Genomic DNA, 26,858 nt, shown 5'->3' with positions numbered 1-26,858 from the left:
ATTTTTCCTCCATCATACCGCATCTGGGCAGAACAAAACATATAAAACAGTATATTTGACAACAGAATAAGCCTTAGTCTTCCCATCATAGTAACACTACCTTATTTTTTTCCCTCAATCCTCAGTCACGTACATGAATAATGAGCACAAACAACGTGATCATATTTCTGTAAGCCTTGTGCTCTCTTTGGATTCAGGGAGATCCATGAGGCAACACTAGACAGTTGTTATGTTCAGATAGTTTGGGAGCTTTGAAATCAGAGGAAGCTCAAAGGCCCTGTCTATGTCCAGCAGTTTCCATAAAGATTCTTCTTTATCTTCATTACAATGGACTCTTGTCTCTTCTCTACTACCGAGGACACTACTCTCTTGTCATGTTGCATCTTAATGTAAGCCCCAGTCCTGCATTAGGATCTGCTAGCATGGCTCTCTACACCTACATGCATTGCAATTGACTTGCAATTATGTAGGATCAGGAAATTTTAAGCTCTTAGGATATGGAGTGAAATCCTGGTCATTTGAAGCTAATATCAACAGCACAATTCCCTTCAGGGGAACCAGAATTTCACCCATGAACTTTTATTGATCTGTAAAGCACTAGTCAAATTTGCAGGTCTCTAGCTAGGGAATTACTGTCCACTCAAGGAAAAGAAACTGAAAAGCTTACAGTGCGCTACAGGCAAACATCACACAAACGTGCAAGCACAAGTTGCTCTGTGTTGCAGATCGAGGGCCAACGGCAGTTCAGAATCGTCTTAGTTCCTCTCAGGCCCTTGGCTTGGCTCCCTGCACCTCCTCAAGGTGGAAACGTACGGTCCAACCCTCCAAGTAGATCTCTGGGCTCTACCCTGTTAACACAACAGCCCCAAGTGTGGTAAGCACTTGACAACTCTTTCGCTCTGCGGGCCAGTGACCAGCAATCTGCTTAAAGCAATTTAAAACCTTCACCTTGAAAACAAAGCAATATCTATTCACTCCCCTGAGGAATGAAGAAGGAACAGTAAAGAGTAAAAACAAAAACAGGCCTTTACATGCATATACCCCTTGTTATGGGCTGAATCACAAAAGTCCCCTTAAGGATGTCCCTTGGTCTACTCTCTGGGGTTTCCCACCATCCTGTCCTGCTGGGCCCAATTCTCTTGTTTCTCCCAGCCAAGGTACAGAGGTGGGATTAGTACCCCCTTTCAGAGCAACACAGACACTGAACCAGCTCAGTTATAAGGGCTCAGCACCCAGGGAACCAACCCCCAAAAGGGACCAGAACCCCAAACAAATCCATCTTACTCTGTGTAAATCTTTTACGCAGGGAAAGCTCATAAGGGCAGCCCCCTTTATCAATGAAAGAGAGATGCACAGTGGTTGCTTCCCCAGGTAGCAATTATTTACACTGGGCTTGATAATAAACACAAATGGTGATGTAATTAATGTCACTTTTATTCTGTAGTTCATAAGGTGCTAGTTTGGAGCAGCAACTCAAATTCAATGAGAATTTAAACAGGAAAGCTGTTCATAATCCCCTAACAGAAAGGTTGGTTGCTTCCAGCTAGGCCTGCAGCCATGTCAGTGGTCAGAGGAGAGGGGTCCGGATAGTGCCCCCTTACAGTTTGGAAAGCGAGAGAGCTCTCTGGCAGGATTAGGTAAAGTGTAGGGAATCTCAGAGGATCACTGGACCCTGGAGATGCACGCAACACACAGACTCTCCATTACACGCATGGATGTTCCCTCAGACCTGCCAGCCACACGCCCATTGTGGCATAGATTCATAACTTCCTTTAGGTAGAGAACATTAGAGTCCAGACAGTCCCATGAACTCCTGAGTCCCAAAGCCTTTTGTTTAGAGAGAAGTGCTCCTGGGTGGCACCCATCGAGGGCCTTGCAGTGTGTTTGAACATTCAAACACCATCTCTTTTATACATATTGCTGAGGCTGGGGCTATGGGGAGAGAGACTAGAAGCACAACTCAGAGAAAACAAGATCCTCATTAAATCTAATGATGTGCAGGAAGGATACAACATAATAGCCTATTTCTAGTGTTTATCATGTATATAGCAGGACTTTACATCTCCAATGCACCTTACAACTAAGGCCCACAACACTCCTATGAGTAGGCAGTAGAACCTACAGATCCTGTGGCTTTATGCTTACCATCCACAGCTACACTACTGTTTAGAAACATAGGCAAAGGAAACAGTCCAGCAGATCAAGGACTGACACACGGTAGAAATACAAAACGAAGAAAGATTGCAGAATCCCCACTGTCCTCAACTGTTGCTGGGAGTTTCTCGATGACGAGTTAAGTCCTCCCTAAAACAGAACTGTGTTAAAGGAGAAAACAAAATGCCTTTAGCTTTCTGCTTGTTTCTCAATAGTTATTGGCAAACCTTAGGGAACAAAACCTTGGATCTGTATATGATGCTTGTTTTCCATAGCAGACACTAGTCAGCTGACCAGGACTATCAAAAAAACATGTCAGAGCTTGATTATACAGAAAAATTCGTGCTGATCAATGAGATATCTAACAGAATGCCAGGCAGATCCCTACTTTCATATTCATTTCTAGTATCAAACAAGACTGCACTTTGGCATAGAGTTTCTTTGGATTTTTCTTTGCAGGAATAACAGAGAAAGCCACCAGAAATCTGTATTGAATTTCTAAGATCTGGCACGTTATGTTACTTGGAAAGATTGAAGCCACCCCAAAAGTAACTGAACAATTTTTTTTTGAACACGTGCTGGACAGCCTCTAGTTCACACCGCATTGAAGCAGCAGAAAACTAGAAATTTACCCTCAGTCTGAAAAAAGTTGAGGTGAAGTCCTGTGTAGGTCTGCACGTGGGGAAAAAAATGTGTAAGACTGGTCCTACTCTAGTGCTGTGGGGATGGATTTTGCTTAACTCAAAGCAGCTTTGTCACACATGGTCCCATCTGACTTAGAAATTGTTGCCTGAGTTACAAAGAGGCATGTTTTGTTGACACTACACTGCCATACTGAGACTAGAACGGAGGGTTGGGGGGCAAAATGACCTCCATGGGCCGGATTTGGCCCGCCAAGTGGGTGGATCCAGCCCGCGGAGGCCCTGCTGCTCTCCCGCCCTCAAGCCAATTAGGGCCTAGGGGCAGGGGAGCGCATGAAACCTCCTCCTGCCCTGCCAGGAGCATGTGGCACTTCGAAGGGCCGCGCACTGCTCACAGGGCGGGGTGGAGAGCGGAGGAGGCTTTGTGTGCTCCCCCACCCCCCAGGCCAATCAGGGCCTGGGGGTGGGGGAGCTGCATGAAGCTTCCTTCACCTGCCCCAGCCCTGCAAGGAGCCCACAGCACTTCAAAGTACTACATGCTCCTCACAGGGCAAGAGGAGGCTTCTCGTGCTCCCTAGCCCCTGATTGGCCTGGGGGTGTGGGAATGTGCCAAGCCTTTTCCAGGACATGGGTGCCTTTTGTCTGGGGGTGGAGTAGCCCAGCCCCTTCCTGTTTAGGCCCCACCCCTTCTGAATTCACTCTAGAGTAGGTCTTCCTGGGTAATGTTAATTGCTGATTTGGCTCCTGAGCATCACCGGTCTAGATCTAACACTAGACACAAATGGCCAACCTCCATGTTGGTGGTTTTAAAAGCAATTCCTGCTTTCCTGTACAGATGTGTAACAGACAAGGTAGCACTGGTGCATCAAACAACTGCAACATTTTAATCAACCGCGGTGAGTTATTACACATACTGAGCAGGATAAGATCACAAATAATAAGGTTTTGGCAAAGAAATTGAACAAAGCATTGAAGCACTGTCCTCCACAATGCACTAAAAGGGTCACACATATTGTGTCACACTTTCTATCACAATGTGAGACACTAGAGCAACAAACTAATCAGTTTGGCAAGCCCTGAACTACCATCTGGAGCAGAAAGATTTGAAGCCATAGGTAAATGTCAAAAAACAAGGGAATCTCTGCAAGCACAGAGAAAAGGTGACACAGGCTTCAAGAAAAATCTCCTGTCTACTATGTATATATATCAAGACCCTGTCCTGAAAGAGCCCATGTAATATCTGGCTAATATCCAATTTTTCAGACAGACGACTGCAGTTTTGACAAGAAACCATAGAAAAATCAACTTACTGAAACAGCCTTTTTAGAAGAGCAATCATGAAAACCGAGCAACACAGTTCTGTACTGTTATATTTCAACAGCCAAATAGACTGTCCTGAATCATTCTGTGTTACGATCTCTCTGAATAGAAGACATAAATAGCAATACATATTCAAAGTGGGACAAAAGTTAAAATTGCCTTGGGAAACTTGACTTTGAATTTCCTGACCTTTGCACAGCTATACCATCAAGCCTAATGTCCTATTGCTAACATAGCTTTTGACTTTGAAAATAACAGCACAAGACTGCAAAGAATAAATGCACTGTCCATTTTATACGCTTATTAGCAGGCCAGAGAATCAGAGTTTACCAATTTTAGTATGCACAAATCTAATTACACTTCTCCAGAATATATGAAACTCCCCCGTGTTGAGAATGCACCCTCTTCGACTACTTTTTCTTCCCTCAATCAAAGCAAAAGATACTTTCCTCACTGAAGACTACTGAGGCTCAAAGGGTTTTTGAACAGTTGGTTTGTAGCACACTGGCTGTCCTAAAACAGACTGAACAAATGCTCTGTTATATTTGTATCCAGTGTTAGTAAAAGATTACACTTCCGTCGTTTTGGAAGGATTTCTTACCTTTTCCTTTTTTAAAATCTCACGGTCATTCAAAAGCAATTTTGTTTTGAAATTGAATTCGAATTCATCAGTGAAAATGGAATATTCTAGAGTCAGAAAGGTCAACTTCAATAGTATTTCTTATTCTTTTCTGGCAAGTACCGAAAACATGCCTGCCTCAGATGAGAGATGTTAAATTTCATTTAATCAGCTAATTGAATAGTCGATGGAATTTCCATCAATTACTTGATTCGTCGATTAGGGGGAACTGCAGAGCCACAACGGGGTTAGCTCCCAGCTCCAGGAGCTAACCCCGCTGAGGCCATGCCTTTTAAATGTAGTAACAGCTGTCTGGCTCTTAATACATTTAAAATGCAGAGGTGCAGCAGGGGACCTGGTGCAAACTGGGAATCAACTGTCCCAGCTCATTCCCGGTCTCAGATGCTGCACCTCTGCTTGAAAAGAGGCTGACAGAGGCAGCAAGATGGGAGGGAAGCGACTAATTGAGTAGTCGCTTAACTACCTAATAAGCACATGCTTATCGGGTAGTCAACTACTCAACTAGTCAACTATCCCTACCCCAAACTAACAAAGCCCTCAAATACATGCTTAAAGTTAAATACATGAGGAAGACATTTTATCCACTTAAGAGTGACGTATATGTTTCAGTTCTTGCTGGATCAATGACAGAGTGCTCAGCACATTGCAGAATCTAACCCTAAGGACACAATCCAGCAAAATATTTAAGCACACTTTAACATTAAACCAATGAATAGTCTCACTAAAACAATGCTACTACTCACTTGCTTAAAGTTAAGAACCTGTTTAAGTCCTTTGATGAACTGGGATCTGATTCACCCTTAGGATTTGATCCAGGAAAGGCTTTAAGTGTTGCTTAATTTTAAGTAAGTGTTTAAATCCCATAAATTTCAACGAGACTTAAGCATGTGCTTAAATACTTTGCTGAACTGTGGCAACTCATACTAATGTATAGTAATGGCAAATTATAAATGCTATTGAAAAGACAAATGTTTATGGGACATCAATATCTATTTTTTAAAAGCTCACTAAAACTTTCAAGTTGCTATTAAAATTCTAGAGACTAGGCAATATTTAAATTTGTGGTCACTTCATAAAATTACGTTGAAATTCTGATCTTGATCTAACTAGAAAACAAAACAGAGCTTGTCACAGTACTACGAACTTAGATAAAATTCAGTCAAGTTGTCCAGATGGTTTTCATTCCACAGAAAACACAGAGTCAGCAGTTTGCAGAGCATGGCATTTTCTAAATACGCAAAATAAATGAGAAAACAATACACAAGTACAAATGCTGAGCACATATTTTTGATCCAACAGAACTGAAATACAATTAGTACAATCTTGCATTTCTTAGCATCTTCCTTATACCGCCCAAGGTCCTCTGCAGTTATGAGTCCAAACAAACACTTATATGCACATAGTTCCTAAAAGCATCACTTTAAAAAAAAAAAGGAGCAACTACCAATTAATTTTCCATTTCAAAGTCCCAGCAGTCCAAACACTTCTTGCTGCATTAAGCAAAATTATGCAGGTCAGGGGCCACTAATTCTCAGGAAAAAAAAATCAGCCGGGAACCGCACACAAGTGAGAAGAAAAACCCTCACTAACGTGACCGTCCACTGAAAAGGAGAAAGACACTCCCCACAATCCCCTCGCACACCAGAAACCGGGGGGCCCAACCTAGCAGATTTTGTATGCTCCAGTCCTGCAGTAAGGCAGTGGTGGGGCTGGAACACAAATGTAGTTTCCCCAATGTGGGGGTAGGGGGTGTCCTGAGCCTGAAGGAACCAGATCCAAGCAAGCCTGAGATTCCCCACCCCTGACTTGACTTAGCTCAGGCTTTGGGTTCGGTAGCATTTCCTCAAGCAAAGCTCCTATGTGAAGACAAAACTCTGACCAATTAAGGACTCCAGAATTGAGATTTCCAGAAAGAGCTTTTAAAAGGTACACATTGAGCAAATTAACCCATTGAGAAATGGAGAGCAAAGAGAGGCACTGAAATTGTATAAATGGAGCTATTTTACCAACATGTTATTCCTCAGCAGAAAGTCAGGGAAGTGTGAGAGTCCATGGCAGGTGTGGGCAGGGTGCTGGGGGGGGGGAGGAGGAGGAGAGAATATTGGTCAGATAATGATGTCAATGTAAGAACCTCACCGGAGCATTCAATTCACATTGATAGATACCAGACACCAGGGATGTCATAGTGTAGTCGATTAACTTGCAAGCAAAAGCTTATAGGTTAATGCTATCTACTACACACACCACCACCCCCCCACACTTGCCCGGACATTTTTTAGCAGGCTGGCCAACAGCCCAGCTCAGTCCCGGCTTGCGCCAGGTCTAGGACCTACCCCTGCTGCGGCTCTGCATTTCAAGTGTATTAGGAGCCAGGCAGGTAGGCAGTCCAGCTCAGTTCTGGCTTGCATTGGGTGTAGGAGTTCAGACCACCCCCACCCCACTGGCCAGAGGCTGCTGCCATTCCACGCTGCTGCCTCTGTATCAGGGGCAGCAGCGTGGGGCGACAGGCAGCTGGTTCACAAGAGGAGCAGGTTTTTAAGACTGGCTCCCCTCATGGACCAGTTCCCACCTGGCACCCCACACTGCTCCTCAGGAGCAGGGCTGGAGTACACTGGCTGCTGGCCCCACCCCCAGGGACTACAGAATAGTCGAGCAAATGATAAGAATTCATGAGGTAATCAACTATTCAATTGACTGATATTTAATATCCCTACCAGAAACCCTGCCTAGAACGGCCAGTCAGATAAGAGCTACAATAAAACACCCTCAAGGATACAAGTATATATTTCACCAGTTTACATGACAATTCACGTGGAAACATTTTACAGCAGTCAGGCAATAGCTACAAGAAAGCAAAAGGGAATGAACAATAGTATTAGTACCTTCAGTGTAAAGTGGCACATCTCTCTTCCTCTTCTACCTCCCTCGTAGCTTACGATCTTGGGGGTAACAGATGAGAAAAAGTGATGACCAAAATAGCCTGTAATAGAGAGGAACCTTTCCGAAGTCATGAAGCAATTCTGTTCATTTCCGCTTCAGATTCAGCTTTGCATTTCAGCTAGTCAAGATGACAGAGCCAAGGCAGATCATCTCATAGAAGACCATACATTTATGTGGCTACTAACAGCAGGAATCAAACTTCAGATCTTGAAGAAAGCCTCTTTTTCTATACCACATCATGAAAGACCAATGCAACAGGGATGCAAAGGTGCAACTCTTCAGGGGACAGGGGAAAAGGGGGAGGGAAGAGGATACACCAAAGACATCTTCAGACTTTCAGAATGAGCACTTGCATTGTGCTTTCTCTTTTTGCACCATCTTCCCTTCACTGAGACTAGACTGCAATGCCACACATGAGAACAAAACATCCTGATAAGTAAAAGGGCACAGAAAAGGAAGGAGGGACAAAATACAAATCTGAATGTCAAAGAGCCTTGGCTTTGGCCCATATCTACCAAGCTGTTTCCAAAAGAAAGCATGTAAGACTTGACACTGAAGTGTGATGAAGGGAATGGGGCACAAAACCAATCTCTGAGGATCCCCCATAACTTACTATGACATGTTCAGTTCAACACACTGAACCAACCACAGCGTTTAGAATCACACGATGTCTGGATGTGTTTCGCTACTGGTCTATTGACAGACTAATTTAACTCTGCACCTGGAAGGTTCAAGTGAGGCTAAAGATCATTTGACCAACAGTATCAAACCCAAGTCACTGGAGGTCTAACTAAATTAGAACAGACACCATGCCAGAGTCAGTGAGGCAGACCGAGGTCAATGCACACACTCACCATTGCAGAGCCAACATGGCCTGCATCAAAGCCATGAAACATCTCAGAAAAAGAGTTTGAAACATCTCAGAAAAAGAACTTCCGTCCACGGGACAGACTAGGGATGTTAAATATCGGTTAACTGAATAGTCGCATAACCTCATGAATTCTTATCGGTTAGTCAACTGTTCTATAGTCCCCAAGGGTGGGGCCGTCAGGCAGGACCTGGTTCATGAGATGAGCCAGTTTACTCATCTCCTTTGCTGCCGCTTCCCCGGGAGCGTATTTGACAAGGGCTGCCAGTCCCTCTCCCTGGGAGGCTTTGCTGCGGGCTCTATAGTTGGCTGCCCCGGGAGTGGCGGTGGCCCCCAAGGGGCTAGCACAGTCCCCTACCTGGGGAGCTGCTCGAGTCCCATGTGGTTAACCAGAGCCAGTAAGCATTACCTATTTAAGGTGATGCTTACCAGTTACCTGGTTAACCTTTCACATCCCTGCTTTACAGAGATTCAGATGAATGGATCTGACTATACAGCTTTTTGCTGTAAAATAAATTGCCTCTCTGTGGCCATGACCAAAGCCCTTTCAAGTCAATGGGATTCATCGATTGCAATCAACTACAGATTGGGCTCTCTGTACAATGCTAACACATTCACTGCCACAGCATCAAGGTGCCACCACAGTACCCAGGTACCAGCTTATCACTGGCAGTGCAGTGTTACAGCTGTGCTGAAATTGTAATTTGTTTAACCATCAGCATCAAACCAGTCATTATATTAGTTTCAAAATAACATTTGATACCAACCAATGCTCTTCACAGCCACACTTCAAGCATGAAAGAAGATTTCTTTCATTTACAAAAGTTCAAGACCCTCTTCTACTTCAATCCCATCTTTGGAATGTAATGGCAGCAACTCAGCAGAAATAATCCACTCACCTCTGGGCATCCTAAGCCTCTCTTATTCTATCCAACTCTCTAGCATTCCACATCACTAAAAATGAAGTCCTCTCAAAGAGCAAATTTAAACCCTTCACCAGCTTTTAGATTTTCTTTCCTCTCGATGGCTTCCTGGATTTACATTCACTATGCTGGAAAGAACCGTTGATTGCCAAATAGTGGATGTGTCAAAATTCACACCTGCACTAATACAACTTACCTTCTCCTCACCACCATTTAGGCCTCTTGGCTCTCGGTTCCTTGGACAAACTTGACCCTCAAATATTTGAATTCTTATTTCAAGAGGGAACCCATCATTTACTGCACCTCCTAGAGGGCATCCTCAAAGTTCTGGATCCAGGGGTGAGGAAACTTTTTTCAGCTGGGGGCCACTGAGACATATAAAAACATTATCAGTCAGGGCAGCGTTCCCTGTAAGCTGCGTGCTTGCTCAGGAGAGACTAAAATGCCACCCAGATGATTAGCAGAGCACCCACAGCTACTGTGGTTCCTACTGGTGGTGCACATTCACATATGCCTCAGTGCACATAAAAAAATTATTCTGAACATGGATGGAAAAATATCCACAAATGGCTGGAAGATTAGAGGGAACCTTGGTTGGGGGCCACACAGAAGTGAGAGGCACAAAAAAGAGACACTCATCTCACTCACCCATGACTCAGAGAACTGAGGCTTCGCTCACTCTCCAGCCCTGCAGGGAGAACGCCAAGGCTCAGAGACTTACTGCATGGCTGGAGCACAAGCGCCAGCTTGTCCCGCTGTGGGAGAAAGGCCTGAGTCTTGCTGCGGGTCACGTCACAGTAAGATGGTGGTCGGATCCAGCCCACAAGCCATACGTTACCCACCTGTTCTGGACAGTTGCCTTTTTATAACAGATGGTCAAAGAGTTTAAGATCAGAAGGCAACACCAAATCATCTAGTGGGCAATCATTTTTGCAGTGAAGCCACTTAATGAATTTTGGTACATGGTCACCAGCCAGCTCTACCCCTGGGAAGGACAGGGCTTGGGAAGGAAGGGCTGGGGACTAGCCTTCCCCCAGGGTTGCCTGGGCCAGAGGTTTTGAATTAAAAACACAGCCAAGGGCTTGAAGCTCCCAGCCCTGTTGCTACCGTGTTACTGTCAAAAGGCTCACAGTTCTGGACCCTGCTGGGGTAGTGCCGTGACTGTGAACCCTTTAAATGGGATCCTGCTGCCTAAGCCGCCACCTGCGAATTCGGCAGCATGGGCAGCACTATTTAAATAGAAAGCGGCCAGATGCAGTCCACACGCTGGATCAAAGTGTTAAGCAGGCCAGAGCTAACCTCCTGGGCCACATCTTGCCCAGCCCTGATCTAGCCTGACCATCACCAACCCATCCCACAATCAACATTGAACCCAACAATCAAAATCAGCCCAAAATTGTACAGCCCACTGGAGATTAAATCAACATGGCACAGGCAAAAAACAGGAGAGACAATGTGCACCAAAGGCAATAGCAGGGAACTGGTTAAGTGCGACGTACCCAAAAAATTCTAGCAAATGACCCGTACTCCATGCGACTGAAAAAGTCACCAGCTCCACAAGATCTAATCTAATCTGGGAGAAAACTGTACTGCAAGGAAGAAATATCCTTTTGGCTCACCAGTTACTTCAGAGAGAGAAGCACTGCTTCATTCATCTTTTTTAGGACTCTTCTTGTGCATAAGAGAGACCTCTGGCAATTACAATCGTTTTTCTTGGTATTGTTCACACGCATTCAGAGCTTCATTGTGCTACGAGCTATACAGATGAACAGCTCCTCACTTAGGCTATGTCTGCATTGCAGAGCTATTTTGGGATACCGGAAGTATCCTGAAATAACTATTCCGCATCTTTTGAGCACACCCGTTATTTCGAAATATAACAGGCTCACTATTCCGACGTCCCTGTAAACCTCGTTCCCATGAGGTTTAAGAGACATTTTGGAATAGCACTTTATTTTGACATTAACTTGAAACAAAGCTATGCAATAGCTTATTTTGAGGTAAGGGTGCAGTGGGTAGACGCGCCCTCACAGTCTAAGTGTCAGACAAGTGGACGACACAGACAGGGGTCTGGGAATATAAGGAAACAAAATTAATAGCCACACATCACACTGGTTAGCTTGAATTCCAAAGCCACTCTGCACAAGTTTAACAAAGAGAAGCAGCAGCATAGTGGATGAATACCTTGCCTTTTTCAGAGCTGAAAAAAAATATCACACTGCAGGCTGCTTTTTACAAGCAAAAAAATACCCAGAAACTGTTCTTAACAATATCTTCATCAGATAAACTGACAGCAAGGGTGTGCCCCTAGTCTGGCTAAGGTTTTCCGAAAGGCAAATTCCCTAGTCTCAATGAATAAAGAACACAAGTATGCCCTCTAGAGTGAGCAGAAATAAAAAAAAAAAAGTTACTTATCCAGGGAATCATATTACTGGGCTACTGTGTTCCCACTGACCTCCTGTAAGGTGAAGGCTGCAAATGAGCAGCCTAAAAAGAAAGCATTTTTGCTCTTCTGTACAATCCAGCACCCTCTTGGTCACCTTGTTTCACATCAAAACTCTCGCCGGTTGTATCTGTTTGATTAGGGCAGGCTGAACTTTTTTGACAAACAAAGGAGTTGGGGTGGTATTGTTTTCTGTTCTGAATTTCTGCTGTATATTGCATTATAGTGTTCTTCAAGGCTATTTGCTTTGGAAATTTTCCTTGGGTTGAGCACTCATGTAAAAAATGTTCTTTCTTCACTTAAAAAAAAAAAAAAAAAAACTTTCAAAGGAAAGGAAAGTCAAGATACTAAAATACATACAAGATACGCATGAGACAGGTTTAGCCAGGCTCTGCTGCTTCAGTCATTCCCTTTCTGCCGAAAACACAAACCTTTTATCTCCCCCGCTAGCATTATTGCTTCCCCCCTTAGCTTGAAACCACCAAGAATTCCTATACCCCCTTTCCTCCTGACCCCACAAAGCCGTATGGTCCCAGCTCTTGCTGCAGTCTTCCTGCTCTGAAACAACTCCCTGTTTGCTTTGGTTCCACCCCACCTCCTTCGGTGTGCTTCCCCACCCACCCCAAGAGGGAATATCTACCATTCCCATTTCCATACGACTTTACAATAGCAAGAACAACAGGGTTCTGTGTTGGATGAGCCCTTTAGGCGCTACTATAACACATACAGTAAATATTAATTCCTTTCCTAGTCTTCTGCCTCCTTAATCCAGGACATTCCAACGTTCCTATGTCTTTATTCCAGCTGCATTCCTCCAATCAACTGGCTTCCATTCCTGCCTATCAGATCCACAATTCCCCAGTGTCCCAACTTGAACCACACTATACTTGGCTAGACTGAGACTTGCTATGTAGCAATTTTCAGAGAGGTAGCCCTTTTCATGGGTTTTACAGAAACAGACTAGGAGTCCTCTGGCACCTTAAAGACTAACAATTTTATAAGGTTATAAGCTTTTGTGGGTAGCAGCTCATGAAAGCTTATGCCCTAATACAGCATCTCTCAAATGGTGCTCTGCAGAACCCCGGGATTCCGCAAGTGAAAATAAGGGTTTTGTGAGAAAATTCCATTACAACGACGTTTTATGATATACAAAACGAATAAATATTTAAGCATTTATGAATTTTATTGAAAACAATTTTCATTTGTGTTTGCCACGATAAGTGTCCCTGTGTAATGCCAGCTTAGCCAGAGAGCGGGGACGATGATATGACTACTCAGTGCTGTGCACGCAGTCAGTTGTGCGATCGCCTGTTATATACCACTGTTAACATTTTGTACACGTTAAATGTGATTTTTGTTTTTAAATATGTGCAGTTAAACTAAACGTCGATCTCATTACCTTGTTTAGCAATTGTTTATTATTCTCCTTATTTATGTGTGGTCTACTTTTTCAGCTCCATGTGCAAGATTGTTATTAGGGATTCCGCAAAATTCTTTCAAGTTTAAAAGGGTTCCATGGCCAAATAAAATGGGGAAACATTGCCCTAATAAAGTTGTTAGTCTTTAACATGCCCCAAGTCTCCTTGTTGTTTACGTAGCAATGTGGATCAGTATAGATGACCAGGTAAAAGCTGCCTCACCATCCCAAGTCTGACAGGTGAGTTTTGATAGATTGACACCTAAATAGACAAGATTTTTAACTAATCCCTAGTGATACGCATGACACCTTGGCAGCCATCAAAGACTAAAACAGACGTGTCCTTGAATGACGTCAAGACAAACAGAAGCCTGACAGAGTTTGTCAAAGATTTCCCTGCACATAAAAATGCTGCATTTGCACATGTAAGGCCCATTTCCCTAAATCGACACATTTAAATAGGATTTCTGTGCGTATAAACTATCATTCTTTGTGAAAGTGAGACTGGGCCAACAAAAATTGTGCATGCACCTTTGCATATATACAAGTTAAGGGTCACTACAGGTGCCTTTGAACATTTGGCCCGATATGAGCTTTCTTCCTGGTCCATATCTCTTTATTTCTTTCTCCCAGTTCCATTAATTAGCTCTGTTATTCGGTTTAATTCTCTGGAGTGATTGGTAACAGAGCCAGATTCCCCAGCATGTTCTGGCTGATTTGCATTATCACAGCTGTGCAAAGTACCCATACAGCCAACCTAACTAGCTGGTTAAACCAAGTTTGCAGCTATGTTGAGTCACCAGAGCAGACTGATAACCTGGCTCACGGATATTATGAAAGGCTTTTCAAAACTGAGATGGGATCCAGCAGTCCCTGCTCAGAGAACAGTCGCATTGACTTGAACGTGACTGTTCATGTGAGCAAAGACTATTTATGTGGAATACGAGTTGCAGGTTCGACCCTTTAAATTGTATCCAACCCATAGTGCCACACTGTGTTTGATACTCCCCTGCCCCTCCACCTCCTGGGGTGTTTGGGTTTTTCCTCCATGTTATTTTCCCAGCATAACATATTACAGTATATACTTACATGAACCCATCTTTGTCCTACTGTCTGGTTATACCTTACAGGCAAATTCTTGATAGGAATTGGGTTTTAAAAAAAAATCTTACTGTTAAAGGCTGCTAATTGCAGTATAGGTTGAACCTCTCTAGTCTGACACTCTTGGGACCTGACCTGTGCTGAACCAGAGGGTGTCATAAGGAGGAGGGAGAAAACTTGTTCTATCCTCAGAGGCCAAGATGAACAAGAAGTAAGGGGCTTAAACTGCAGCAAGGGAGGTTTAGGTTGGACATTAGGAAAAAGTTCCTAACTGTCAGGGTAGTCAAACACTGCAATAAATTGCCCAGGGAGGTTGTGGAATCCCCACCTCTGGAGATATTTAAGAATAGGTTAGATAAATGTCTATCAGGGATGGTCTAGACAGTATTTGGTCCTGCCATGAGGGCAGGGGACTGGACTCGATGACCCCTCGAGGTCCCTTCCAGTCCTAGTATTCTATGATTCTATGATTCGCCAAACCACGGAAGGTCAGTATCCTCTAGCAGCATTACCAACACTTCCACTGCTTGCTGGACTCCTAGAAGACATTTAGGGGTAAAGTAGTGCTAAATACAGCACAGAACACAGAGGCAGGACTAGTGGCCATAAACAAACTTTGGGACTGCAGGAGATAAGGATGTTAAGAGGCAGGTAACTGGCTAATCGAATAGTCGATGCAATTTGTATCTACTACATGATTAGTCGGTAAGGGAAGGCGCTGTGTCCCAACACGCACCAGGTGCAGAATCTGCTCCTGCTGCAGCTTTGCATTGTAAATGTAGTAAGAGCCCTCCGGCTATTATTACATTTAAAATGCAGAGCCACAGCGGGGATAGTTCCCAGGCCTGGCACGAGCTGGGACCTAACCGGAATTGCTCAGTCCCGGCTTATGCCTTGACCACAGGGAGATACCAGCGGGGAGCTGGGAGCAGCCTGGGTTTGTGACCAGCCCGGGCCACCGCAGACAGGGGTTGCTTTGCAGCAGCATCCCCCCTGTGACGCTACCTCAACACCAGCTCCTACCTCCTCCCAGCCTTGATGCCTCTGATACAGAGCCTGTATCCATGATAAGTGGACATCTGGCAAACTAAAATCATGCTGGACCCTGGATGTTGCCAGACCAGAGAGTGTCAGTTCAGAGATTTAAGCTGTATTAAAATACTAATGCGAACTCCTATAGTAAACTTCTATTTTCCTTTACACTGTGTTAAATGTAACAATCTCACCCATTCCTGTTGGTTCATGCTTGAAAAAGTAATTTGATCAGGCAGCAACACATTTCTGTCCCTCGACCTGTCACAGTGGCAGCTTGCGATGTGGTAAAAAGTTCTATAGACTGTTTCTGTATAATTAGTTATCAATTAAGACAAATACAAACTACTGGACTCCATCTTGAATCTTTGTCAGAAAGATGGTTGGAAAGATACAAATATGAGAACAAGTTACACAGTAAAGACACCATTTATGGCAATAACAAACTAGAGATAACAAGCTATTAAAGCTGGTTAGTGAAGATATTAAAGGGCAGCTGAACTCCTGTGGCATCTAGCATTACACATGAGAATGTTCTAATATTAGTTCACACACCTAGCAGTACTATTACAGTAAAAGGAACAAAGTTTAGACTGAGGATACATCTCTCCTTAGCAGAATAGAGCCTTTCACCCAAAAGGATCCTAAAATGTTCTGAAAAGGAGAGGAATTTATAAGCGCAAAATCTGATTCAATTATGTCTCTAGGACTCAATGACCAATTTATGGTCCTGAACTTCTTCACAGGACTGGGTCTGTACATGTAAAAGAATCACTTCTCCATGCACACACTTTTGGGTGGAGAATCCTTCACAACATTGGTGTGAGGCAAAAGGTGAAAATCTGGCCACGGACACAGACAAAAGGCCCCTTGGAATCTTTAATGCTTTCCCAATGCAGATATGCTGTCAGTCTTTTAGGGTGCATCTACTCTGCACCGTAGCTCAAAATAAGCTACATCTGGTCTTGCAAATTGTGTATCTTGTTTCCATCTTATTTCAAAATAGCTTATTCCATAATTTGGCACAGTGCCAAATTTCAAAATAATCCGCTATTCCAAAATGTCTCTAACGTATCGTGGAATGAGGTTTACAGGGACATCAGAGCAGCGAGCCTGTTATATTTTGAAATAACAGGCTTGCTGTGAGGATGCAGGATAGCTATTTGGAATACTCAAGTATCCCGAAATAGTGTTGCAGTGTAGACGCACCCTCAGGGAGTTGTCTGAAAGACCTGCTAACAGTAAATTGCAAACCACTCATTTTAACTACCAGAAAAGGATGACAGGCTGCACTGACTCTGCCAGGATCTCTTCTTTGATTCCAGAGAGTCTACATATTTCAAACCAGATGCTTAGCTCAGTAACCCATGGATATATGCAAACCAAGCAATAGTACGCTATGAATACACAGCAGAGCAAAACAAAATGTTTTCAGTTTACTTGCATTGCTCCTATACTTCAAATATAAAATGGAAACCACAAGAGTATGCATGGTATTTATTGCCCTGTAATCATTCTGGTTTTACCATGTTAACCAGTAAGAAAGAAAAAGTCAATAATCAAGTAGAATAATAATATAATGTAAGGTGACAGGTTTCAGTGTACAGTTACTTCTGTTACAACATTCAGCTTTATTCTGGCAAAAATACTTTAGTCAGCATGAGTTTAAATCAACAAAGATAAATGAGTAAAGCCATTACTTTGCATGTTAAAGCGTGTTAAAATCTAAAGTAGGAAAAAGCACCACCTATGGACAAGGTGCTGATGGGGAGCTCTAGACAAGTTCTAATGTTCTTTCTAGCATTGAAATGTCAAACTAGTAATTAAAATGTCTGTCGTCAATGAACATGCAAATCCAGTGTTTTGGTATTTAAAAAAAATAAATGAAAAACTGGCTCATTTTTTTTCCAAAATTTTGCTCTGAAATGCAGCGACAAACGTAGCATTTCCCCCCAAAAAGTTATATTTAAACTGTCCTATTCAAAACCTATAGCTTTCTCTCTCTATTATTCACATCCAGAGAGCAAGTATATTTTGAACAGAGGTGCTCTACAAGTCTCTAACCTTTTCCCTATTAAAGTTTTAATTACAGGAGCGTCTGATGAGAAGCCATATTTATACGTCAAATATAAACAAAAAATTTAAAAAAATTTCATCCCCCCATGGGTGGTGAACATGACCTTCTATAATGTGAGTGAACATAAACTGATGCACTCTGCAATACGCAAACAGCTGTAGTGCCATTGCTTCCACTCAGATCTTCCTCAGCAGCTTTAGACATTGTCAAGACTCTGGGCAAAAGCCCCTTGGCTGCTGTGAAATCGACTAGAATCTGGTCGATTTCATGTTGCTGCTACTTGATTGGAATCCAAATAGAGGCAAGGAAGAGTAATAGAAACTTTCTGATACATCAGACCAGATTCTTATCAGGGGAATGTTTGTTTGGTTGAGGGGGTTTTATGAAAATTTAAGATTCTGTGCAAGTTATTAGTATCTGGGCGGGGGAGGAGGGGGAGAGAGGGAACCAGGATGTGGACATTAATTAAAGACTCTATCTTACATAATATAAAGCCCTGCCCGATTCTCTCTCCTACTAGCTCTGGGGTATCAGCCTGTTCTTAAAATATTTTGTCACTAATTTGGCAGGCTGCCTGAGAAATGCAAGTAAGAGAAATGAAATGTTGATCTTTAAGAGTTACATCATGGAAAAATCTGAATAGAATTTCACGGGAAAAAGAAAAGGCACTTTAGTATCCCAAAGGTGTTCCCCCTGCCAAATATCAAGGGCTGCAACAAACAATGGAGGTCTGAGAGTTTCTCAGAAAGAAGGCCAGGAATCTTTGACAATGGAAAATATTAGGCAACTTAAACAGAAGTGTCACCATCAGCTCTCTATACAGGAAATATTTTGAATATTTATTTTCCGCCACATTTTCATATCCCAATTACAATCACTCATCTTTGTAAATCATTTTGAGATCTACTGATGAAAAGCACTATATAAAACTAGGCACTATATTGTTATTATTATTAGTAGTAGTAGTATTAGAGTACATTTATTTTGTTGGGTTTACATAACAAAAGTAATATTTCATGCAATTATCTGTAGCTAGGGTTCTCTCCTTAGTAATGTGAATTTGAGATGTAGTATAAACATCATGTGATGGGTTGGGTCATAGAAATTCCCTTAAGGCTGTCACCTGGTGGGTTGATTAAACCACGGAGGCTACCTGCCTGCTCTGTGGGGTGCCCCACCACCCTGTCCTGCTGAGCTACAAGCTCTGATCTCCCCCAGCAAAGAACAAGAATTGGAGTAACAGCCCCCAGCAAGGCAACACTGGCTGAAAAGCTCAGCTTTGGGAAGGCTCAGTCACAGCAACATGACACAGCACACTGGTGCATGGCCCCAATGGGACCAAAACCCCAAATAAATCTGTCTCGCTGCAGAAAGTTTATACAGAATGAGCTCGTAAGATGTTCACTCCCTTTATCGATGAAAGATATGCACAGCTGCTGTTCCCTCCCCACCCCGATAATTATATACAACTAGACTTGATAATAAACAAAAGTGTTTTTATTAGATATAAAGTGGGTGCAAGTGACAAGACACAGATCAAAGTACGTTATTAAGCTAAAGTAAAATAAAACACACCCGCAAATCCTAATACACTAAGAAAAGTTGATACAAATCATAATTTCTCACCCTAGTTCTTATTTCAGGTAAAGTACTTCTCAGACCAGAGCTGATTTTTTTTCTGACCTGGGTCTACTGGCTTCTCTCCACCCCTGTCCTTAGAGTTCTTTTTGTTTCAAGTGTTTTCATGTATCCTCTCGGGGTGGGGTGCAGTCTGTGAAGCCAGCTGAAGACCATCGTTTGCTTTCCATTCCTGTTCTAGAATTTCCCCAGGGTAGATAGTCTTTGATCCATTCTCCCCACCCCTGTGGAAAAGTATAAAATTCAAGATTGATTCCAGCACCAGGTGGCATAGTCACCTGTCTTTGCAGAACCAAAAGCAATGCAGGCTTACAGGAAAAACAAGACTATTCACAGATCATCGCCTTGAGCACCGGGCCATGCAGTTCCTTGAGCACTGCTAATGGCCTTCATTAGCACATCTAGTTATATAAATGGGCTTATACTTCATAAGTCTAGCTTCATATACAAGAATGATACAGGCACACAAACAGAATATGCACATTCAGGGGGATTACAAGTTCTACAAAGGATAGGTTACTTGCTCCAATTTGCATAAAACATTTTAGTTATGCATATTCAAAAATACATTTCCATAAAAAATTATAAGAACACAGCAACACACAGCAGATAGTTTATTCACTCACAAAAATGTTATGGGATGGATCTGCAAAGATACATAGTACTGGCATAACTCCACTCCCATTAAGATCAATACGACCAGTTACTCCAATGTTCAGTGCTTTCAAAATCTCACCCTGGGTGTTTTACTATACTTACTCAGTTGCTATATTTTCTTGTTGTTAAAACTATGTTAATGTTTATCTTTTAGAGAAGGAAAAAATCTTTCAGAAACTGTTTTAAATTTGTTCCTCTAAGATACATTTTTTTTCAACACTGAGACTGCTCCTGGATGTAAGCACATGTGACTTGTTCTAAATAAAGGATATTTTCCACTTCTTGCACAACTGGAACAGATATAAACAGTCTGAACAAACTGCACTGCAGAACTCAATGATAATATAAAACATTTGAATAAATTCCATAAATAGCAGTAATCTGAAAAAAGAATAAACACAATATTGAAAATACTAATATAATAGAGTTTATATCTAAATCACACTGCAAAATGATTTTACAAAACTGGAGCTGATTATAGGAATGGTAAAGAACTTTATAACAGTCCAGTTTGGTCTGAGACTTAGTATTCTCTGCAAAAAAGCTTATGCACCCATTTTTTTCCCCATTAGTTACTATCCTTGTTAATATATGGTCTTCTAAGAGAAGGAAAATTAATGTAACCAGTCACCAACTGCCAACACTTAGATCAGCACACGATGACATAAAACAAGTGAAGATTTGAGTGCTGGCTATATACGCGATACTGATTTGCATTAGTGAAATATATAGGACTAAATCGTATATATAGCCTTGAATATCTAGAGCAATGAGTTTTGTAGAAACTACTTCAGTGATGTTACAAATTACATGTCAAAGTTATTACTAATAAAATAACCATAAGCTTCTTTTTTAAAAGTATCATGCACACAGTTTCTATTAAATTTTTCTATTTAAAATACAACTTTCATGGCAGAGTCATTCATGGGATATTAAATTTAAGCTGAAAAAGATCAGCAGTGCAGTAGCATAAATGGTAAATAAAATTAGCTTGTAATTCTTGCTGACTGCAGTTTTTGTAAAATTAAAATGGTCAGCTACAATATAGTTGACAATTTGCAGTGCTTTACTACATTAAATGGGTACAAGCCAAATGGGTTTATTTTAACTGGGAGGAAAAAGGAGAAGCAAATAGAGCAACCCAAACAATTTTTGCTGTTCTTAGCACCTCTGTATGAACAGTAAACTTAGACTACCATGCCAAGGGAGTCAATTTAAATGCGCAGCCTCCCAGTGACAGTAAATGGTCAAATCTGTTTTCAGTAATGCATGTGTAATGCTCACTGACAGGGTTTGTGTATATGCTACGAGGGCAGGATTTCATCTTGCATTCTGTAGTTTAGTAGCTACTCAGTAATAAATAAAATGAAAGCTATGAAAAAAAATCTTCGTCATATTTATTCACAGCTTCCAGGTCTCCCCCTCTCACTTAAAAGTGTCTGTGCAGAAACTCTGGGGCATGCAAGACCTATTTTGTTTTCAAAGGCTTACGATCAACCACAGCAAATTCTAGAGAACCATTAAAACATGTCTAGCACTTCCCACTGTGGGAGGCTAAGTTCTTATGAGTTCCCCTAAGACTTTAGGTTGGAATCAATGCATCTTAGTCCAATTATCAAATGGGAGTGTGCATTAAAAAAAGATATATTAACTAGATGTCATAAGCTGGGGAAAAGGTGAATTCGGTGGAAGAGGCCGTAGAAAAGGAGGCTCTTGAGAAGGGAGATCAATATTGCAATTACTGAGCTAAACTAAACAACCAAGAAGTGGGTTATGGGTGATATTTTATTTTTATCGCTTTCTGTGCCTTGGTTTCCCCATCTTTAAGATGTGGATAATGCCTCCTTTGGCAGAAGCTTTGAAATCGACTCACTGAAAAGCATTATTATTTCACTCCTCCAATTGTGCCAGGGGAACTTCAGATTGCTTACAGGTTGAAAGTATTCTGTGCCCCTCATTGCTGGTAAAAAAAATAAATAAAAATTACAGAAGAAATTGAGTCCTGCTAGTGGAGATTAGCAAGGAAAGGCAGCATGCCAGCACTGCTCAACCAAGTGGCTATGTAGATCCTTGTTCAACAAACCTGCTCCTGATGTTTATCATCATCTCATTACCACTCGGTTCCTCAAATGCCTTTTGGGGTATGGTGGCTGAGAAGCTCCAGGAAGGGGCAGTTACTCCTGATTTACACCAATATGATCAAGAAAACAGAATCGGACCCTTGTCGTTCTCAGATATTCTTGACACCCACAAGCCAAGTTTCAAGCAGAAGCCGAGTAGAGCAACAGTACAGTATCCCATTGGCTGCTCTCCCTCTATTGATGGAAATAGGTCAGGTCTCCACCCATGATATCAGCAGCCCTTGTTCCTATCATCCACTAAGTTTCATTAACCTGGCTGTGAACCCTACTGGGCTGTACTTTTAGTCCACCAGGAAATGGGCTCCCTGCCTCAGCCCAGTCTGCTGTGGACTCAGCACATTGCAGAAATCAAGGACTACACATGCTGGGCCAGTTACATCAATGGCAACAGTATCTATTCTCTTCTGTCAGAAAGATCCTAAGCAGTTTAGGGAATTGTTATTCTACCTCAGGGGGCTCTCTTACTGGAGGGATGTAGAGTGGGTGTAAGAGACTCTTCCTGCTTGATATGGACATGAAACTGCTGGGGAACATGGGGATGTGGTCCAGACTGCAATCTGATGACTCGAGCTCTGTTACTCTGGACATGAAAAGAGCCTGTGTTTGCATTCTGGGTGCTTGGCTCAGATGACGTAAGTACTCAGGTGACAGCAAGCTGGCTGTGGCTCAGTGCAGGTATGCTGGAAATAATGCTGGTTTGTTTCAGGAAGACCCTGAATATGGTTATCATTCTTGTGTAGGTTTGCTCACTTCAGCTTCACAGAGCTTCACGACATAGGGGTGCATTTAGATCCCTAAAGGATTTTTATCTGTGCCTGGGGGAGTAAGATGGGGTGGTGACAATCATTCACCTCAAATGAGGGCCTGGATCCTAGTCTCCTTGCTCGTATGGACTACATTACTGTAAAGCACACAGAACAGAACTCATGACAACCAACCAGAATCTACAGCTGGGTATTTGATTGCTGAAGAAGACGGACCATAAGAAACACCAGGTCCGTACAGGCCGCAGTTTCCAGGTGCAATTTAAAGTGTGGACATTGAACTTTGACTCCCTACATTGTTTGGGTTCTAGCTACACGAGAAACACTTCTCTCCACACGCACTACGACTGCAGTGGATCTACGCCAAAGTGCTTGCCCGACAGGTACAACTTCACTGCAGAGCGAACACTCCTCTCTAGTTCGCTTAGCTCAACTGAAAGCAGCTACACTGCAAAATAACAGAAGCTGCACACAGTGGATGAATTAGCAGTTGAGGATGTTAGGCTAACTCAAGCTACTGCATGTATCCTCTGACAGGCAAGTCAACAAGATTTAAAAGCATCATCACACTGAGTTACGGGATTGTGTGTAGACAGGGCAATAATTGAGTTACAACTCAAATTAACTGCAATGAACACAAGCCCTAAGCATCCCCAGATTTGAAAGCTTGGGTGTTAGTAGTAGGGCCTTCACCGATCTGAAAGAGCTTGATTTTTTTCTGAAGCCAGAAGGGCAAAGTACAATATCTAACATATACTTTGACTTCTGTTTGAGGTCTGGGGAACATATTTATAGACTTACTAAAGTTGCGATGAATTTACTTAATATTTGCCAAATTCACCGTGTGCTCTTTTAAATTAGGTACATATGCCTAAAATCTGAAAACAACTTAAAACAAGATACGCTATCAACAGGTTTTATTATAAGTGAGATACAGATGGCAAAAACATTTCATTAGGGAGCATTGTGATGAGGATGGAAGGTTTGTTGTTGACAAAGCACCTTGGAAGAAAGTCCAGAGAAGAAACAAGACGACTTTGCTGACAGAGTAAAAACATGCAGGGCTTACAAGACACAGATGACTTTAACTGCTAAATGCATTTGCTTTCTTCTTCCTGCAGTTCCCAAAAGAAACAAATGTTCTAATACAGTCTAAGAGGACTGGAAATACGCTGAACAAGCTGGCAACCTGTCTAAATAACAGCAGATTGAGAGTATAATATAGCAGGTAACTGTGCTAAACCCCACTGCAAGAACTTGACATATCAATTCACAACTTTTAATTCATTCATTGATTTCAGGTATCATGGTCCTGCTAAAAATGACAACAAAACCATAAAGTATTCCAACACTTGTTTAATTTAGCATTAATTAACTCCCAGATTCTGCCCTGCACCTGTTTCCATGTAAAAGTGTGAAACGGTGTATTACAAAATACAAAAAGGGTTTTTTGACTAGCTAGCATTTATCCAGCTAGCACGATGGCTTTCACACCCCAAAAATAGATATTGCAAATTTTGAAACAGCAGAAACAGCTATTCTCCATCATCATTGTGTGTGATCATTGATTTTACCTGATGGAGTTTCCCCTCATTTTTCCACAACTAATCCAATTTTATGTAGGTGAGCTCATCAGAACACTCTACGGATCCAGCTTAGTCACACATTTAGAGCACTGCATTCCCTGAATGAAAAGGTGCTGGTCTCTCTCACTTTGTTTTCTATAGTCTTTATGCACAGTCAAGCATTAGTTGTAGTCTGGGCCTCTCCAAGAAGGACGGCGATAGCCTTTGGCCAAGGCTGGATAATACCCAACAATACCCTTTATATAATACCACACAGAACTTGGGCCCCCCCACTCCCCCAAACACACGTCAAACAAAACTGCTATTATTACAGGAAACACTAACTAAATGGCTGCTTTTATGGTCCCCAACTGCATAGGATGTTGCCTTTCAATATATTTTGTTTAACGTTTACAAATGGGCTGATTCAGCAGTACAGAATACAAACAGCAGACACATGGCCGCCCTATTATTCCCTCTGTAGCATTTTTTTTCAATCAAAGACATGGTTTAAGCACCGGCAAACCCCCACCACCATCACCCCATACCAAACAGCCTCCTCAGATTGTGACACCAACCAACCCTCTTTGCCCCTAAGTTACCAGGCTGCTCTTTGCAACATTTCCCCTGCTTTGACACACTGTTCCATGCTGTGTGTCAGTGACAGCCTACGCATTCCTGCCCCCAGCTCCTGTGCGCCCAAACGTGGGCAGGCCCTGTGGCTTCGGGGCACAGGCAGCATCAGAGTGCCACTGCCAGGGGTGAGAAAGGGAAAGACTTTCCCCATTCCTATCTGGACCAGGGCAGGGGGGAGGAAGGGGTCCTCTCCTAAAAGTAGGGAAGACAGGAAAGATGCAGAGGGAAGGATGGGAGGAGAGGAGAAATAAAAGAGGGACAGAATGACAGAAGAGCAGGGGCAAAGAAGGGGACGGATGGAAAAGGGGCAAAGGACGGAAGAAGGGCAGGGGAATCGAAAGGAGGCAGGAAGCTGATGAATGGGGAATGGAGAGGGGGCAAAGGAGGCAGAGGAAAGGGAACGGAAAGGAGACAGGAGACTGATGAAGGGGGCAAAGGAAAGGGGGCAGGAGGCAGAGGAAAGGGAACGGAAAGGAGACAGGAGACTGATGAAGGGGGCAAAGGAAAGGGGGCAGGAGGCAGAGGAAAGGGAACGGAAAGGAGACAGGAGACTGATGAAGGGGGCAAAGGAAAGGAGGCAGGAGGCAGAGGAAAGGGAATGGAAAGGAGACAGGAGACTGATGAAGGGGGCAAAGGAAAGGGGGCAGGAGGCAGAGGAAAGGGAATGGAAAGGAGACAGGAGACTGATGAAGGGGGCAAAGGAAAGGAGACAGGAGACTGATGAAGGGGGCAAAGGAAAGGGGGAAGGAGGCAGAGGAAAGGGAACGGAAAGGAGACAGGAGACTGATGAAGGGGGCAAAGGAAAGGGGGAAGGAGGCAGAGGAAAGGGAACGGAAAGGAGACAGGAGACTGATGAAGGGGGCAAGGAGCGGGGGCAGGAGGCAGGGGAACGGAACGGAGATGGGGCAGAGGAAGGGAGAGGGGTAGGGAGACTAGAACGGGGGCAAAGGCCAGGAGGCGCAGGGGCAGAGAGCGGGGGACATGCCAGGGGGCAGGGCAGGGAGCCGGGCGGCGGAGGAAGGGGCACCGCGCTGCCCTGGCAGTGCCCCCGGACCCACCTGCTTTTCAGGGGCTGGCTCTTCAGCTCATAGTAGGTCTTGGGCTCCTCGTGGAACTCCTCGCCCACCTCGAAGTCCGGCACGATCCCCGACTCCGCCTGCATCGTCCCCGACTCCGGCAGCGAGCGGCGCCGCGTCCCCCCCGTCGGCGTGTGCGAGTGCGCGGCCCGCAGCGCCCCCCGGCCGCCGCCCCGCGCCCTGCCTGGGACTTGTAGTCCGCCAAGGGGCCGGGCTGCCCGCCTCCGCCCGGCCGGCGCACTACAACTCCCGCCAGGCCCGGCAGGAGGAAGCGGCGGGCGGCTGCCGGGGCGGGGAGCCCCCGTTCGGGCAACGTGTCTGCGCCCCCCAGCCCGGCCGCTCCGCAGCCGCTGGACCAGGGGCGCGTCCCCCCGAAGCCCTTCAGCGCTGGGCAAACCAAGTGTCCTAAGACGGCCCCCGAGATCACCATGTGCTGCCCCCCCAGTCACCGGCCCCCCAAGTCACTGACACCCCCCAGGACCCATGGGGTGGTCTGCGCTGGATGGGGAGGGGTGCCCCGGTCGCATTGGGGGGCCCCTGGAAAAGACCCCTGAGTAGGGTTGCCAGGTGTCTGGTTTTGAGTCCAGTATTCGATCTTTCTCTTCGGGAAACAAAGGGAGACAATAGAAATGTCCGGTGTTCTCCAACGCAGATGGAATGTCGATTGTGACGTCATGTCAAGTGTGTCCCCTAGTTTTGTGGAAACCGTCTGGCAGCCCTACCCCTGAGGGGGTTGTCCTTGCCTCACAAGACAAGGGTGCTAAGGGGTGGGAGGCGAGGGTGCCCAGCTGGGATGGTGATGCCACAAAAGGTCTTGGGGAAAAA

The 26,858-nt window shown here is 43.8% G+C and overlaps 1 protein-coding gene across 3 annotated transcripts in view; it reads right to left on the bottom strand.

Moving 5' to 3' along the window:
• Positions 1 to 26,621, bottom strand: part of MITF (melanocyte inducing transcription factor) — a 189,699-nt gene extending 163,078 nt beyond the window's left edge. For 2 of the 3 annotated variants that reach the window (XM_075938575.1, XM_006120017.4), the window contains exon 1: positions 26,016 to 26,621. In XM_075938575.1, the coding sequence (XP_075794690.1) occupies positions 26,016 to 26,119 (104 nt within the window). In that variant the 5' untranslated portion in view covers positions 26,120 to 26,621. Of the gene's footprint in view, positions 1 to 7,637; positions 11,468 to 26,015 lie in introns of those variants that run through there. The other variant, XM_075938580.1, reaches the window with a different exon arrangement.
• Positions 26,622 to 26,858: the final 237 nt, after the last annotated feature.

The sequence above is a fragment of the Pelodiscus sinensis genome, chromosome 11 (genome assembly GCF_049634645.1).
Source record: "Pelodiscus sinensis isolate JC-2024 chromosome 11, ASM4963464v1, whole genome shotgun sequence".
NCBI classification, from domain to species: Eukaryota; Metazoa; Chordata; order Testudines; family Trionychidae; genus Pelodiscus; species Pelodiscus sinensis.
Note: the sequence above shows the minus strand (reverse complement) of the source record. Positions and strands in the feature narration are given on the sequence as shown.